The sequence below is a fragment of the Belonocnema kinseyi genome, chromosome 7, assembly GCF_010883055.1.
Source record: "Belonocnema kinseyi isolate 2016_QV_RU_SX_M_011 chromosome 7, B_treatae_v1, whole genome shotgun sequence".
Classification (NCBI taxonomy): Eukaryota; Metazoa; Arthropoda; class Insecta; order Hymenoptera; family Cynipidae; genus Belonocnema; species Belonocnema kinseyi.
The window spans coordinates 36,395,164-36,413,645 of NC_046663.1; the positions used below are offsets into that span (position 1 = coordinate 36,395,164).

Here is an 18,482-nt window from a genome sequence, read left to right on the forward strand (position 1 = left end):
GAATCTACAAGTTAATTTTTATAAACGATGTACATAAAAAAGTACTTCAGTATAGTGCGCAAATATTAAAAACACTAATTTTTTACCCAAAATGCCTTATACTTTGTATTAAATTTGTAATTGTTAACAGGGAATATATGAAATTGTTGATAACAAATACATAAATATAATAAACAAATGCCCTAAAGGAACGTTTATTCTTGAAAATTTTCGTGTTTTTCTATCAATTCTGTTGAAAGACAGTTAATACTAATAGTCAAAAAAGACTTTTAGCTAATAATCAAATTTGCAATGTTTATCAACAATTTTATTAATAAATAAACAACTGTAATTTTTTTTGCTCTAGTAAGTGTTTTTTCTACTTTAACTTTTTTAGTAGTGCCTCAACATTAATATTTTAAGAAAAATGTTTGGAAACAATCATTTTTCTCATTAAAGCTCTTTAAAAATTACTTAACCTTAGTATTTGCTGTATATGTTACATCCAAGTTATAATTTTGATAAACTCTAATACTAATAATTATTGAATACAATTTACAAAAGTTTAATGGGAAATGGCTTAATGGTGTAATAATACCCATCCTCAATAAAAGTACTTTCTATGATGATTTGTCTCAAATTTGTAATTTTAGCAAAGTTAATATTATCTGATATTTTTTATCACGTAAAGTATTTATAAAAAATATTAATTAGCTTTTAAGAAACTTTTCAAGAAGATTTAATATGAAAATGATTTTTTTCCACTAAGAAATGTTCAATATTTAGTTATGAGGAGTTCAATTTAAGTTTAATTTGAACTATTTCGAAAACTATTTATCGTTTCTAATAATAATGATTGTTAATAAAATAAAACAATTCGAAAACTTACTTTAATTAGTGACCAGTTATTTCGGTTTCGTTCTGGTTTGAATTTGACTTTAATACATGCTAAAATTAAAAACTATATTTGTTTAATTATTATCATAAATGATAAAATTGTAACATAATATTTTTAGATTGAATATACTTAAAGCACGTGGAATTGCGTAGAAGTCTTTTCAAATACTACAAAAAAATCGCAGAGAAAAAATATATTATAGACATAATAACCCTTATCAGCGTCAGCTGTGAAGTCACGTATCCTCCTTACAAAATATAAAAATCTGATCCTACAAATCTCTACAATACAGGGCTGCACATTTTTTTTTTATTTTCAGGCTCACCGATAAGGCAGAAATAGGGATATTAAAAAAAGTTAATAATCTTTTTGAAATTCTTTCTTAAGATTAAATTAGCACCCTTTATAATATAAACGGTTATACATATTCTGTAGAATAGAGCGTAGAGTAAAATAGAAATTTGAGAAAATGAAAAATCCTGGGATCCTATTCTTCTCTTTTTTTTTTATAAAAAGCAACTTTGTAAAGTTTTATACCGTTAAAAAACAATGTCCTTATAATTATTAATTTTTTTTTATTTGCCCGGAAAATCCGAAAAACCGTTTCTTTGTTAATTTACTTCGCCATAATTGATGGTATAAAAAAAGTGTTTGAATAAAAGTTATAAATGCCTATACATAGAGTACTTCTTTTTTATGGATTTTTTTCCCGAAACAACCCTTCTAGCGAAAAATTGAAAGAAGTATTAAAGAATTACAAACAAATTGTGCATATTTTACAAAATTAGGGATAATTTTTTATTTTACTTTCTGGTTGAATCCATGAAAAATATAAAGTACTATTTTTCATTATTAAAAACTCTCATTCGTTGGGAAAAACGTTTACAAAAAGTAAAACCTTTATCTGTTATTTAGACGAATTTTGTTCATTATTTTACATGAACCATTGTTTTTGAAAACCTGATTGGCGTTTGGTTAATGGAAGTTGTTTCATATCCTACACAAAAAGTTTTAAAAATAAAATTCTATATAATCCTTTTTAATAAGAAAAATAATAAAAAAGCGTATGGAAATTATGAAACATTTGTGATTTTTAATATTCTTGAGCAGTTACATATTAAAATCTTGAAACTATCTAATAAATTATGAAAAATATAAATGTTTTATTTTATTACTTTTTGCTGGAAATTATTAAAAACAAATTTTAATATAAAAACAAAAAGTTCAAAGAAGACTGAAATTTCTAACCAGTTTAGTTTGTGTTAGCCTTTCTTACCGGAAATGAGCATTTTGAATAAAAAATCTTAATCAAGATTCCCAATTTTCAGCAATTTTAGGTTATTTTAGCTTTTTTTCACTGCACATGGAAAATATTAATGATTATTTACAATTTTTTAACAATTTCAGGATATCTACAACTTTTTTTTTGTCGAAATTCGATCATGTTAAACAACAACAATTATATTTAAAAGAAGTTTACAATATTAAACAATTTTTTATTATTTTATGCCATTGTTTGTCTGAAGTTTATATTTTTAATTAATAAAATCATAAGAGTCTTAAGATTATCACTTATAGTCAATAAATTCACAATTTTTTTTTACTTTTTATAGTAGAAATCGGTAAATTTGCTAAAAAAATCATTACATTTTGAAGAAGATAAGAAAGGTTTGATCAATTTACAGTTGCACTAGTTTTTTTCACCGGAAGTCAAAAAATATCAAAGAATATATGCATTGTTGGAACAATTTTAAGATATGTTGACTTTTTTTTTTTAAATCAGAAATCGGTGATTTTAAACAAAAACATGTGGTTTAAAAGAAGATTTACAATAAAAAACCATTCTTTTGTTTTGTTATAATAGGGTTTCTTTTTGGAAATTCGTGTTTTTAATTTAAAAAATCATAAGATTTTTTAAATTGTCATTCAGTCGGAAATAAAAAATATCAAAGAAGATTTGCAATTTTTTAACAATTGTAGATTATGTTCACATGTTTCATCGGAATTCGGTGATTTAAAGAAAAGTATTATGTTTAAAAAACGATTTAACATATCAAAAAATTTTCTTTATGTTAGTGTATTCCTTAGAAAATTGGTAATTTAATTTTAAAAATCATATGATTTTTCAGATTATCATTCATAGTTATTAAATTAAATTTACAATTTCTGTCCAAGTTGTTGGTATTATTATCACTTTACATTACCCTATCAAAAAATCCGACGTAGGATACGACATCGGCAACGACGCCGAAAACTACGCAGAAAACGAGGTTGGAAACTACATCGTAAACGAGGCCGGAAGCGACGGCGGACACGACGCCGGAAACGACGCCGCAAACTAGATGGAAAATTGGGACCGGATACGACGTCGTTTCCGGCGTCGTTCACGACTTCGGTTCCGGGTGAGAATTTTTTTTCCATATGTACTTATAACTATGATACGCTGAAAAAGGTTACTTGTGCCAAATGAATTTTACTTGGCTGAAGTAAGTGAAACTCTCGTTTATGTTCAAAGAATTATTGATTTGAAGCAAATAAATATAAGCACTTTGATTGAAAAAATTATTTATTTCAGTCAAAGAATTTTTAATAGGATTAAGTTAACATTCGAAATAAAAAAATACTTAAATAAACAGCTAGATTCTGTCACATCAAATTATAATTATTAACATTGTTAATTATTACACATATTTAATTTGAACGAATCACATAATTTAAAATCTTGATGAAGCTGAAACAGAAAAAGTAGATAAAAAGTCCACCTCCATCAGGAATCGAACTCGCGTCCGTCGACGGTGAAGTCCGCAGAGATGACCACGAACCTATCTTAACATTGAAATTTTAATGCAGAAAGTCATATTTAACTCTCACTATAAATGCCAAAAAAGTATTTCTTGAAATAAAAAACATGGATATTTAATTGAACAACATATTTTTTCAATCTAAAGAAATAATCAGTTGAAAAAAATTACGCCAAATTAATAAATTTTTGAATCGAAAAACTAATTTCTTCTTTGGAATACATGTTTATTTGTAATGAATAATTTAATTCTAGTAATAAACGAAATATAATAAAATAGATATTCATGTAAACACAATATCTTGTCGATCTAAATAAATGCTTCATTTGTTATAAATGCATGAACTATTTAATCAAACAAATAATTACGATATAATAATAATATTAATAGTTACTTATAAATTTCAAACGAAAAATATTTTTCTATAGTTATTTCGTAATTTAATTCCCTGCAACTCACTTTTATCATTTTAATTTTGATACATTATCAAAACTATAAATTAAATTAAATAATAATATTATTTTCTCACTAAAAAAAAGAATTTTTTGAACAAGTAAATGCATTTACTTGATTCCTATTTTTTTGTATCAAGAAAATATTCTTTAAAAGTAGTAATTCGTATTGAAATCAGACACATATCTCTTGTTAATCCAAAGAAATGAATTCTTTGGCTATATTTTTTCGGTTCAAGTAAATGTTTCTAACACTTAAGAAAATTATTTCATTGATTCAAAATGTATAGATTCGTTGAAATCTGATTAGTCGTTCAAAAAAATATTTACTTGATTCAATGATTTCGATTCGTTGAATTGATTCGGACGCATTTGAATCAATAATTTTTTTATACTTAAATGAACCATTGAGGTTAATTTAAAGCAAAGAAGTAATGATTTAATAATAATAATTAAATTGAAAATATATTTATTTGTTACAAATATTTCATTCATATATACCAATGAAGTATTTATTTAGATCAGCAAGATATTGTGTTTAGATAAATATCTATATCTTTAGTTGAAAGAAATATTTTATTTTATTACTAGAATTAAATCATTTATAACAAATATACATGTATTCTAACAAAGTAACTATTTTTTAAAAATCAAACAATTATTAATTTGGCGTAATTTTTTTCAATTGTGTATTTCTTTAGATCAAAGTAATATATTGTTAAATTAAATATCAATGTTTTTGGTTTTAAGAAATATTTCTTTGGCATTTATGGTGAGAATTAAATATGGCTTTCCGTCTTAACATTTTCATGTTGCGATAGCGTCGTGGTCATCGCTGTGGACTTCACCCTCGAAGGCCACAAGTTCGATTCCTGCTGGAGGTAGACGTTTTCATCTACTTCTTCTGTTTCAGCTGAAAGAATTCAGTTGAAAATTTAAGTATACATGTAATACATCCAACAATCTGTCGGATATTTTTTTGCTTCATATGTTAACTTAATCCTATTGAAATTTCTTTAACTGAAATAAATAATTTTTTCCATCAAAGTGCTTATATTTATTTACCTCAAATAAATATTTTTTTGAAAATAAACGGGAGTTTCACTTACTTCAGCCAAATAAAATTTATTCGGTACAAGTAGTCGTCGTTTCCGGCGTTTGTTTCCGGCGTCGTTTCCGACCTCGTTTCCTGCGTAGTTTTCGGTGCCGTTACCGATGTCATATACTACGTCGGATTTTTCGATAGGGTAGAAATCGGTACATTAAATAAAAAAATAATTAGATTGCCATGATGAGAAACTATTTTAAAAAATTTTAGGTTATGTTTTTTTTTTTCACCGAAAATAGGTTTATCAAGAAGAATTCCAATTTTGGGACAATTTTACGTTTTGTTAACATTTTTCATCGAAAATTGAGGATTTAAAAAAATAGAATTTTAGGTATGAAAGAAGATTCATAATATCAAACAATTTTTTGTTGTTTTGTTAGTGTATTTCTTTAAAAAAAGGAATTTTAATTTAAAAAATCATGAGATATTTCAGATTATCATTCAGTCATTAAATTGACAATTTTTATGTTTTTTTAGCATTTCTTTACCGGAAATCGGTGTAGATATAAAAGATTATTTAAAATTGTAGAACATTTTTAGGTTATGCTAATATTTTTTATTGAATAACAATGATTTTAAACCGAAAAGAGTTAGGTTTAAAGAAGATTTTCAATATTAAATAGTTTTTTGTCATGTCATGTCATAAATGATTATATTTCAAAAAATATTTACAATATTTCAACAATAGGTTACGTTAGACTTTTTCTTTGAAAATTGGTATTTTTTAACAAGCATATATATTAATTCTGAAGTTCAAATAATATCAATTTAAATTAATTATCAAAAATACTGGCCTAGCTTTTCTTTCCTACTATTTTAGATAATAGATGTTATTAAATACAGAAATGTTCAGTTTCGAAAAGGGAGCGTGGAAATTGTTATTTAGATTTCTTTTTGAAGGTTTCCTTTTTAGTACTTTTCTGCTTATTTTACACATTCAAATTAATAGGAAATGATTACTTAAATTACTAAAATTGATTAAAAAATGATAAATAATTTTTTTGTTAATACTAGCACTTATTTCCAAATTTTTGAAAATTTGCGTCTTCTTTGCACCAGGTTAGGCCCTTGGGTATAACCTAGGGACAAAATTCTATAATTATTTAAAAAACGTAGTGAAATACTTTTAACAATTTTTTTAGAAAACATCTACATTTGAAGTTGTTGTGCAGTATAGTTTTATAAAATTGACATTCTTGTTAATATTTGTAAAATCAAGGCACTTTATCAGCAGCTGAAAAAACAGGAGTATACGTCATTTCGCCAGTGGTGTACAAGAATTTTTTCTGGGAATTGTATTGAAAACAGTAAAATACTTTTGAATTGATTTTAGTTCAAATATTGAACAGAATTTTCTAAAAAGTTGTCGCAATTTTTCAAAAATTGACCTGTAAACCCGGGAAATGTACTGGAATTTTAAAGTTGAATTTCTGTAACAACCCTGTAAATTTGTTATCATCCTTGTTTTAAAAAGAAAAAATTTTATGGATAAAAAAAGTTTTTTCTTAAAACAGAAAAGAAATTAATTATAATTTTGTTCACTCACCGTGAAAAGCATTGTTGACAATGTGTGCCATAAAATTCGGGTAACAGACAAGAGGCCAGGGGTGGTTCTGTGGCTAGGGTATCACCCGGACTAATTTCCATTGTTGCAACAGCTTGTCGACCAGCCGTGGCAGATTCTTGAATTTCCACGAGATTCGAGACTCCCGGAAGATCCGGTTTCTGACCGCAAGTAAATTCTGGAACTAGAATATTCTTTTGTTAAAAAAAAAGAGATTTCCCTCTATTTGTGAGAGGAATATTTCCACTGAAGAGCTCATTAATATACTCCATTGTCTACCAACTAAATACGCTTAAGGGCATATGAATGGTCTTCACGTGACCAATTATTATATGCTATTATATTTGTTGGCTTTATAATTTGAAAAATGAATATATTGTGCTTAAATTATGAGAAAGGCTTCATAACATGTAAAGGCACGCCTGTCTGGCCCATTCGAGTTTTTATTTTGTTTGAATAATGCAATTTTCTTAATTCTGTTAAAGCTGGGGTTCTGAAGCCCTGTTCTCAGTTACATTCTAGAAGTAAAAAGTAATAACATCTCGTTATTTAAACAAAATAAAAACTCAAATAAGCAAAAGAGAAGTTCTTAGTGGCGCAGTCAGCGTTTGGTGGGGCTGGCGCTGCCAGGATACTTTTTTTGAAGGCCTGGAGGCACCAAGTCGATTTCTTTTCACACAAAAAATTTGCCCAGTTATAGGTCATCCATAAACTGCGTTAAGAAATTTGACATTTTGTAACCCCCCCCCCCCCCTGAAAGTAGCGTAGCCGTTGGCTAAAGACGTATTTTACGTTCATAAATTCTTTTAAATAAAATTAATTTAGATAACATATTGAATTTAATAAGAAACACTTTAAATGCCTATGCAAGCTGAAATATATTGATTATCCAACAAAATAGTTGAATTTTCAACGAAAAAAAATTAATAGCCAAATAGATGAATTTTCATCATGAAAAGACGAATTTTCAAAAAATTAATTTTCAACCAAACAATTTCATTAGCAACCAAATAGATCTATTTTTCATCAAAAATATAAGTTTTACAAAAAATAGTCAACAATTTAACGAAATTGCACAATTTTAGAATGAGCTGCAACAAAATTTATTCTAGAGTTTTTACTTTAACTAAATAGTTACATTTTCCAAAAATAATAAGTTTTTTAATAAATTAGTTTAATTTCTGACCGAAAATTTTAATTTGGAACATATCGTGTTTCATTTCAAATAAATTAGTCGAACTTAAAAACAAATACTATAATTTTTCTCCAAAAAGACGACTTTTGACAAAATAATATGCGCATTTCCTACCAAACAATTAAATTCGTAACTCTTACAATAAAAAGAATAAAGTTTAAACAGAAAATCCAATAGTGAGATTTTTAGATAAAAAATAATAATTTTTATAAAAAAATGAATTTTTTACAAAATTGTTAAATTTGAGTCCAAGAAGATGAATTTTTGAGGAAGCAGGTTAATGTTTGACCATAAAAGACGAATTTTGAAAATAAATACATGAACTTTCAATAAAATTATTTCATTTTAAAGCCAAAAAGACGAAGTTTTTCGAAGAAAGTTCCATTTTCAACAGAAAAGTTACTTTTTCTCCTCAAAAGATAACTTTTAAATCAAGAATGAAGGCTTTTCTGCCATAAAAGACGGATTTTTTAATCCAAAAGGATGTATTTTAACAACAGATTGACTTTTCGACTAATAATTATGACTTTAACCAAATAGTTAAATTTGCCAAAAATGATGAGTTTTTTACATAATAGTTCAATTTATAACTTCTCTAACATTTAAAGTGAAAAGAATAAATTTTTGAAAAAAATAAAATAGTGAAATTTTTGACAAAAAAAAAAGAATTCTTTACAAATTTGTGCAATTTTCGACCAAGAAAATTAACGTTCTACTGAAAGGACGGATTTTAAACAAGGTACATAAATTTTCAACAAAATTATTTAATTTAAAGCCAAAAAGACGAGTTATATAAAAAAAAATTGAATTTTCAACAAAAAAATACGATTTTTGAACAGGAAATTTCAATTTTCAACCAAATAGTTAAAATTTGTACAAATTCATTTAAAGGCAAATAGTTCAATTTAAATGAATTCCTGGCAAAACTTGTGACAGTTAATATTTTAACCAGAAAATTGCATTTTTAACCAAAAAGGATACATTCTCGATCAAGCAGATGAAATTTTTAACAAGAAAAATGAAATTTGAACAAAATACACGAATTTTCAACCAAAAATTTAAAATTTCACCTAAAAATCATAAGTTTTTAACCAAGAATAAACTAGTCTTATTTTTAGTTTAGGATACTTATTTTCAATTAAAGAGATGAACCTTGATCTAAAAAAATTAATTTAGAAAAAAAGCAGTGGATTTTTACTCAAAATTGTAGTTGCATTTTCTCATTGGGTTTAAGTTCTAAATGTTCTCTAATAAGTCAGGGAATTTCTAATGTTATCCAAGTCGGGGAATTTCTACTGCTTTATTGAACTGAACTGGAAGTGGCTTTTTAAAACTAATAACAGGAAAATGAAGACGGAAATGGATTAAGTTTAGAGAAATGAATTAATCTTCTTTCTCCAGGATTCGACTAATCTGTTAAAAATTCGTCTTTCAATTAAAATTCATCTTTTCTGGAAGAAATTTCGTCTATTTTGTTCAAAATTCAAATAATTTGTTGACGATTCAACTCTTTTATTTTTTTATTTAAACAATTTTGTTATAAGCTAGTTTGTTTTCTTGTTTTAAAAATCAACTTCTGAACTATTAAATTTACTAGTAATTTGTTTTTAAATTCAACTAATTGGTTGATAATGCAACTGTTTTTGATTAAGGTATCATCTTTTTTTATTGAAAATTTGACTGTTTGGTTAAAAATTCATCAAAGAAAAATCCAATCCAGTCACTAAAAACAATCCAATGAGGTTGACCTGATAAAGTGAAGATTCTTTTAAAAATAATCAAGACAAAAGAAATTCTAAACCACCAAGGGCAAGGCATGTTATTAGTCCAGCCAGTTAATACAAGACTATAGATCAGTCTAATAAATAGAGGCAAGACATGTTATAAGTTCAGTCAGATAAGCAGTCCTACCATCAAAGGCAAGACACTTCACTGGTCTAGCTAATTAACCCATTATGCCCCGCCGGGACGCCTTTTTCCATTTTTTTTCAGCCTTCTTAAGTTCAATAAAAACTGTCAGAAAAAATGGTTAATAGATCAATATCTACATAGAATTTCACGATCTTTCCGAATCTGCCAATGGTTTTAGAGAAAAACGTAATCTGAATAGTTTATGCTCGCTTTTTTCTTTAGCGAAAATTCGTGTTGCAAAGAAAATTTTTTTTCCTCATCGATGATTTTGGATCGAAATCAAAGACGAATGTGTTCAAAAAGTAAATAAATCGCGTCCTCGAATCTTTTTCTTTCGTGACCAAGTGATTCCACGTGGAAAATCAAATTGTTACTATTCAAAATGGCGTCTCAAAGTTAAAAATTTTAGACGATATAGTAGTTTTTGCACATGAAAATCAATTTCTCACAAATTTACGTGCAAATTTGTAGAAGGAGGTTTTGGAGGTCGCTGATTACGAATCCGTGATCAAATTTAACAAATTCAAAATGGCGATCAAAACATTTAATTACGCGTATTGGTACGATAATGTATACTAAGATGAATTTTGGGTTGCTGAGGACGAATCTAAGATCAGATTTGAAAAATTCCAAATCGTTGATCCAAAATGGCGGTTGAAAAAATTGAATTTCATGTATGTGAATGATAATATGTACTTTGCGGTCTCTTGGGTCGCTGATTACGAATTCGATGTCAGATTCGATACATTTTTAATAATGAATCCAAAAAGTTGTATAAAAAAGTAGAATAATGAAACAAAAAACTTTTGTTGTCGGTTTACAGATTTTTTTGCTCATAACAAATATTTTGGAATAATAATCAACGATTATGATATGTAATAATGCTAGACGACCGTACCTAGGTTCTATTAATGACTGTTTAGATTTTTTGACTACTCATTTAATTCCTAAGCGACAAAAACTATAATACAAATATTTTTTTTTAGGTCTTTTATTATTTTTCGGCCATATTGGGTCCGCCATTAAAAATTTTCCAACTTTGACCGCAGATTCGTAATCAGCAACCCATAAGACCCCTTAGTATACATTATTATACCAATACGCGTAATACAATTTATTTGGGCTGCCATTTTGGATCCGTTATTTCGAATATGTCGAATTTGATCTTGGATTCTTAATCAGCGACCTCTAAAACCCCTTGCTATACATTATCATACCAATACACGTAATTAAATTTTTTGGTCCGCCATTTTGGATCCATCATTTAAAAATTGTCCAATTTGATCTCGGATTCGTAATCAGCGACCTCCAAAACCCCCTTCTACAAATCTTCAAGCCAATTTCTGAGAAATCGATTTTTATGTGCAAAAACTACTATAGCGTCCAAAATTTTTTATTTTGAGATGCCATTTTGAATAATTACAATTTGATTTTCTAAGTGGAACCACTTAGACACGAAAGAAAAAGATTCGAGGACGCGATATATTTACTTTTCGAACACATTCGTCTATGATTTCGATCCGAAAGCATTCTCTAAACCAATGGCAGATTCGGAAATATCGTGAAATTCTGCGTAGATATTGATCTATTAACAATTTTTTCTGACAGTTTTCATTGAACTTAAGAAGGCTGAAAAAATGGAAAAATGCGTCCCGTCAGGGCTTAATGGGTTAAGACAATATTATCGATCAGTCCAACCGACAAAGGCAGATACACTTAGATAGTTCAGCCAATTAAGACAAGACGACAGATCAATCCAAACAACAAAGGTAAGGAATGTTATTAGTCCAGCCAGTTAGGACAAGACTATAGATCAGTCTAATCAACAGAGGAAAGGCATATTATAAATCCAGCCAGATAAGCAAGACTATAAATCTGTCCAAACATCAAAGGCAAGACACTAGTACTCCAGCTAGTTAAGACAAGATTATAGATCAGTCCAGCCGACAAAGGCAAAACATGATATTAGTCCAGCCATCTAAGACAAAACTATAGATCAGTATAATGAACAAATGCAAGACATGTTATAAGTTTTGTCAGATAAGACAAGATTATAGATCAGTCCAACCAACAGAGACAAGAGACTTTGCTAGTCCAGCTTTTTAAGACAAGACTAGAGATTAGTCCAAATAATAATGGCCAGACATGTTAGTAGTTTAGCAAATTAAGATAAGACTACAGATCAGTTCAAACAATAAAGGCAAGGCATGTTATTAGTCCAGCAAGTTAAGACAAGATTATAGATCAGTCTAATCAACAGAGGCAATGCATGTTATAAGTTCAGTCAGATAAACAAGACTATAGATCATTACAACCATCAAAGACAAAACACTTTAGTGGACCAGCTAGTTAAGATAAGAATATAAATTAGTCCAACCAACAAAGGCACGGCACCTGGGTAGTCCAGTCTGTTGAGACAAAACTATCGAGTAGTCCAACTGGACTAGTAACATGTCTTGTCTCTTTTGATTCGACGCACCTAAATTCTTGTCTTATCTAGCTGGACTAATAATATGTCTTAATTCTCTTGAAAAGACAGATCTATAGTTTTTTCCTAACTGGATGGACTATTAATATGTCATGCCTCTATTGTTTTGACTGATATACAATCTTGTCTTATCTGGTAGGACTTATAAAATGTCTTGCCTTTGTGGGTTGGACTCATCTATACTCTCTGTAGTGTCTTGCCTTTTTCGTTCAGAGCAAATCAATAATCTTATCTTAATTAGCTGGACTACTAAATATCTTTGGTAATATGAATGTCAGAATGTCATTTTTTTCAGAAATAGGCATTGCGATATTTACAATTATTACATTTTTTGAAGATTGTGATTTACTACTTTAGAAAAATGATTATCGTCTTTATTCTCTATTCCAATATTATTTTTCGTATAACATATAATGCATATTTAATAATACTTGCTCGTGAAAATTTTCTCTCGATTTTTTGTTCGCGAAACATTTCGCGTTGCCGTCGATCAAGTGCCGTAAATGCAATAAACTGGGATGTTTCGGAGGCATTAGTCTTTGGTACTTCTAGTGGCACGTCGCGGTATTCCGTGGCACATATTATCACCGACGTGAAGCCGACACGACATATTTGCATAACTTGCGGCAAATTGAATATCAAATAAAATTAAGGGAACGTCGACTGTTCAACTCCTTAGAATTTTTTATAGCCACGCCATGTTAAACCTACAATATACATTGTCTGGAAATTGTTGAAAATTCAAGCATTTGTGAATTACAAGTTTAAATTAAATTTCAGGTAAGGGGACGCCCGGACAAAAGAAAATTGCTAAGGAAAGTTATACAAAAGCAAGTAAATTATTGCCATCAGGAAAAGGTTTGCTTGAAAAATCTTTTCATATTTTAATTAAGCTTTAGGAAGAAAAAGATTTAAAAACACAATAAACCCCAGGAAGCACGTTTATCAGCCAGAAGATAAAACTTATCTGACGAAAGATGAAATTTATCTGACGCAAATATTTATTTGATATATGTGACAGGTCAAACTAGGTTCACCGAAAAAATTTCGTCTCATATTGTTTAAATATTTTAACCAAAAAATCATTCACCTACACTTGCAGAATACATAGGCTGCAAATTGGTTAGTTTATATTTTATAGTGTTTGCTTACAATTTTTGCAGCCTTCATCAGGGTCGACAAAAGTAAAGGACTGAACTAGGCTGCGTCTCTTCTATAAAGTATAAACTATTTTGTAAGTATAGATGAATGATTTTTTGGCTCAAATCATTTAAATAAAGTGAGAAGGTTTAAAAAATCAATACAGCAAGGATTTTCAAATTTATAGAGGAAATTTTTTCGGTGAACCTAAATGCAACCGTTTGAGATGTAACATGGGTCAAATAAATATTTTCGTCAGATAAATTTTATGTTTCGTTAGATAAATTTTATCTTTTGTTGGATAAACATGCTTCAACGCTTTTATAAAATTAAAGATAAAATTTATTTCTGGGGTTTACTGCAAAATTAAACAAAGCAGACACCGTGCGCTTGCATACACAAAATATTTTTATAGCCTATTTAGTCAATAATTAGGTCGTTCAGACAACACTTGCCATGCTCAGGCGCCCCTTATTTTCTTTCTCTAGTAACCTCTCACTCAAAATCAATCAAAGTCGAGAAATTTCTACTGTTTTACTAAAATGCACCGGAAGTGGGGTTTTAAAACTGAAAACAGGAAAATGAAGCGGTAATGGGTTTAGTTTGGAGAAATTAATTAACCTTCTTTTGTGCAGGAATCTACTATTTTGTTGAAAATTCGTTGTTTGTTTCATAGATGATTTTTTCTGGTAGAAATTCCGACAATTTTGTTCGAAAGTCAAATATTTTATTAAAAATTCAACATTTTTTTATGACCCCGCACTAAAAACATGGTAAAAGGGTCTGGGTGGAATTGTCAAAGTTTCTGACATTTCTCAGTTCATGCTCTCCTGATCAAAAAATCCTTATGGCAAAAGGTTAAATTATGAACAGTGTTTGTACAACGACGATTTAAATTCAGATTTTCGTACATATTTTTACCTGTGGAGTGGATAAGCGCTAAGCATTCGGCTATGCTCTAAACGCTTAGGCAGCACGCAAAGCGTTCATATAATTGCATGTAATTGAGTTTCAAAGGCGAAATTCGATTTCTATTATCAAGAGGCGTTTGGTTGTCTGATTTGGTGATGAAAATAACTGATTCATCAACGTATCGCAAACTCTACTTTCGCTTGAAAGATTGCATCCTAAGTTCGCAGCAAAGCGCTCAAGTTGAATGGCCAGACAAAAGAATCGATACCCAGAGTTGAAATTTGACACTGATCAACCAGTTTATGTCAAGTGCTTTAAAGCAACTTTTACACGATTCTCCTTTTGTGCCAACTCTTCCATCCCAACCTTTAACACCAAGCGCTTAATAAAAGCACTCAGACAAAAAAAAATAAACTGCCAGCATTGCTGTTTGGCTTTGATTCGCCAGCTTTAATCAATCAGTCTAAAACTTCTTTAAGAAATGTTTATATCGTTCGAACGCTTTGACTTTAACTTTAACTTTAACATTAAGCGTTAAAGGATGTACGTAGATCACAAAATCAAACCCCAGCGGTGCTATTTTCGTAATCATTAATACAGTCAAATGATTATTGCGGACTTGAACTGGCTGATCAGCGCCGAACAGCAACGCTGGGAGTTGTTTTTGTTATCTGGGTAATTTCTTGAACGCTTAGCGTTGAAGTTAAAGTAGGAGCATCAGAACAAGATAAGTATTCCTTGTAAGATGTTTTAGATTGCTGGGAGTTTATTTTGTTGTCTGAGTGCTTTTATTAAACGCGACGCGTTGAAGGTAGGATGAAAGCCTTGGCACAAAAAGAGAATTCTGTAAAAGGAGCTTTCGAGCACTTGACATGAACTGGTTGATTAGTGCGAAATTGCAACGCTAGGTATCGATTCTTTTGTCTGGCCATTCAACTTAAGCGTTTTGCGACAAAATTATTATGCAATCTTACAAACGAAAGTAGCGTTTGTCATGCGTTTGTGAATTAGCTATTTTTATCACCGATTTAGACAACCAAACGCACCTTGATAATAGAAATCCAATTTCACGTTTGAAACTCGATAACATGCAGTTATATGAACGATTAGCGCATCGCTCGAAGGCTTAATGCTTATCACTTCCAACGCGATTACATCTCATTGTTCGTCCCTGCAATTCTTTTTCGAGACCAATGCAAATGGTGAAAAAAAGTCTGTGGTTTATTTCACTCCACAGATAAAAATATGTACAAAAATCTGACATTTAAATCGTGGTAGCGCAAAAACTGTCCATAATTTGAGTTTTTACCATAAGGATTTTTTGATCAGAAGAGCATAAACTAAAAAATATGAAAAACGTAGAAAATTTCACCGGGACCTTTTTTTAACATGTATTTGGTGCAGGGTCCTTTCACGATTTTGTAAGAAGTAAGTTTTTCTTGTTTTAAAAATCAACTTCTCAACTATTAAATTTACTAAAAATTTGTTTTTGAATTCAACTATGGGGTTGAAAATGGAAATTTTTTATTTAAAATTTTACTGTCTGGTTGAAAATTCATCAAAGAAAAAGCCAGTTCAGTCATTAAAAGCAATGCAATGAGACTGCCCTGATAATGTGAAGATTTTTTAAAAATAATCAAGGCTAAAGACATTCTGGACTACAAAAGATATTTATAAGTCCAGCTAAATAAGCCAAAATTATTGATCAGTCCAGCCGACATAGGCAGAGATACTTTGATAGTTCAGCCAATTAAGACAAGACTACAGATCAGTCCGAACAACAAAGGCAAGACAAGTTTGCAGTCCAGTCAGTTAAGACAGGACTATAGATAAGTCCAAGCAAAAGAGATAAGACTTTGCTAGTTTCCAACAAAAATAATAAATTTTTAATTCACGAGGACGTATTTTCTGTCCAAAAAGACGAATTTTCAACAATACTTGATTTTTCGACCAAAAAAGAAGCTTTTTTATAATATGCTTTAATTTTCAACAAAATTATTACATTTTCAGCGAAATATTAGAATTTTTAACCAAATATTTCAAACTTTTACCTAGAAAGACGGATTTTTAGCCGAATAATCGAATTTTTAAACAAAAAAAGTTTTAAATGCACCAAAAAAACAGGTACTATTTCAACTGAAAAGAAAAACAACACATTTTCAACAAAATAGTGGAACTTTTACAAAATATATGAATTTTTAACGAGAAAGATGGATTTTCAACATAGACTAATTTTCTATCAACACATATAAATTTTTAATAAAATATGGAAATTTACAAACAAGTAGTTGATTTTTCAACTGAAAAAGAATATTTTTTAACAAAAAATATCGAATTTAAGTTTTGAGTGAAAAAATTAATTTTAAACAATAAAAAAAGAAATTTTTAACAGAATAGTGAAATTTTGAATCTAATTAAGGGAACAATTGTCAACAAATTAAATTTTCATAGTCAAGAAATGAAAATAAGTTCATTAAAATTGTTGAATCTTCAGGCCAAAAGACGAATTTCTTTTATTTGAAAAGTTGACTGTTTAATTGAAAATTCATTTAAGTAATTATAAGTAATTTATTTTAAATGACTTCAGGGCATATGCTTTACCTGATGATCAATTGATGTTTCCTTTGTTTTCCACGACAACGAATTTATTTTGAAAGACGTGAAGTTGTCTCAATAAAACTTTATCCCTCTAAAAAATTACTTGCAGCAAATTTTATCATTCGTTTTTTCTTTGTTCATAAATTTCCGAAAATATCCAAAATTTGCAGAAGTTTTGGTAATTTATGTTAATTTATTGGTAATTTATAATAATTTATTAGCAATTAATTGCATCTCATCACTTCGTGCTTGTTCAATCGCTAATAATCACCATACTTTTAAATTAAATGTCAACGCGATAGTGAGTTTACCAGACCTCAAAATGGCCTCTTACTATCCTATAAAGTCTTTTTAAGATAGTTGTAAAGATAAGCCATATAATGTGCTACTTTATGGAAAAAATAAAGCTGTCCAAAAAGTTTAAGGAAGTTTATAGATACTTATTTGCAGGTTAAAAGTTCAAATTTTTTCAGAAAATTGGTATTTTGAGCATAGAATTTGAGATATTTTCTAAAAAATTTAACTATTTGGTAGAAAATGCAACTGTAGGAAATTCGTTTTTTAAATTGAAAATGAAACTATTTCATTTTTGAAAAATTTCATCTTTTTTAGTTTAGAAATTTTAGAGCTCAATAATTTGAATCTTTATAAAATTTATTATCCATCTCTCTATTTTAGATTTTTTTTCGACGCTTAAAGTTTTTTTTTACAAATTGTTAAACTAGAAAAAAATGTCTTAAATGGCAAATCATTGTGCCCATTACCCCGTTGAAAAACTGAGGTGTGAAATTTCTGACAATTCTAATACTTTTGCAATCATAAATAATGAAAATGTAAAAAATGTACAATGAGAACAAGATTTTTGTGAATCAAATATTTAATGTTTCGTTTAAACATATTCTTCCTTTGTTATACAGTGAAACATACATTATGGATTCAAACAAATTTTTTGTTTGGCCATATATTTTTGATTCAATTATATATTTTGTTTGAACGAAATAAACCTATTTTTTAATTTAAACATTTTTTCTATTAAACTTATTGCAAATTTTGTTCTATTTAAATTAATTTTAATTTTGATTAAAAAAAATTATTTTTTGATTTCAGTAAAATTATTTGTTCCAATTTCGAAAATTCTTTTAAAGCGGATATTCTGAGAGTGAGTGCTTTCTTATTATTTATATTTCTTCTATACATAAATATATAAGTTCTTTAATTTAGGTAGAAGACGTTCAAACAAAATTTTCATTGGACTTAATGAAATATTTTATTTGCATGAAACAAATCGTATCAAACAAATAATTTGTTTTATTTAATTAGTTTGAATATGTTCCATGTATTGCAAATCAATAAATGAATGTTTTTTTAATTGAAATAAAGAAGCTGTTTTTATTTAAAAAACTTACGTTTTGAAATGGCTTGGGGGGGGGGGGGGG

The 18,482-nt window shown here is 28.7% G+C and overlaps 1 protein-coding gene across 1 annotated transcript in view; it reads right to left on the bottom strand.

The window, feature by feature from the left end:
* The window catches only part of LOC117175913 (SET and MYND domain-containing protein 4-like), a 244,672-nt gene that overhangs the window by 108,574 nt on the left and 117,616 nt on the right, over nt 1-18,482 (bottom strand). The window contains exon 5 of the mRNA XM_033365755.1: nt 6,785-6,986. Coding sequence (XP_033221646.1) covers nt 6,785-6,986 — 202 coding nt within the window. The remainder of the gene's footprint in view (nt 1-6,784; nt 6,987-18,482) is intronic.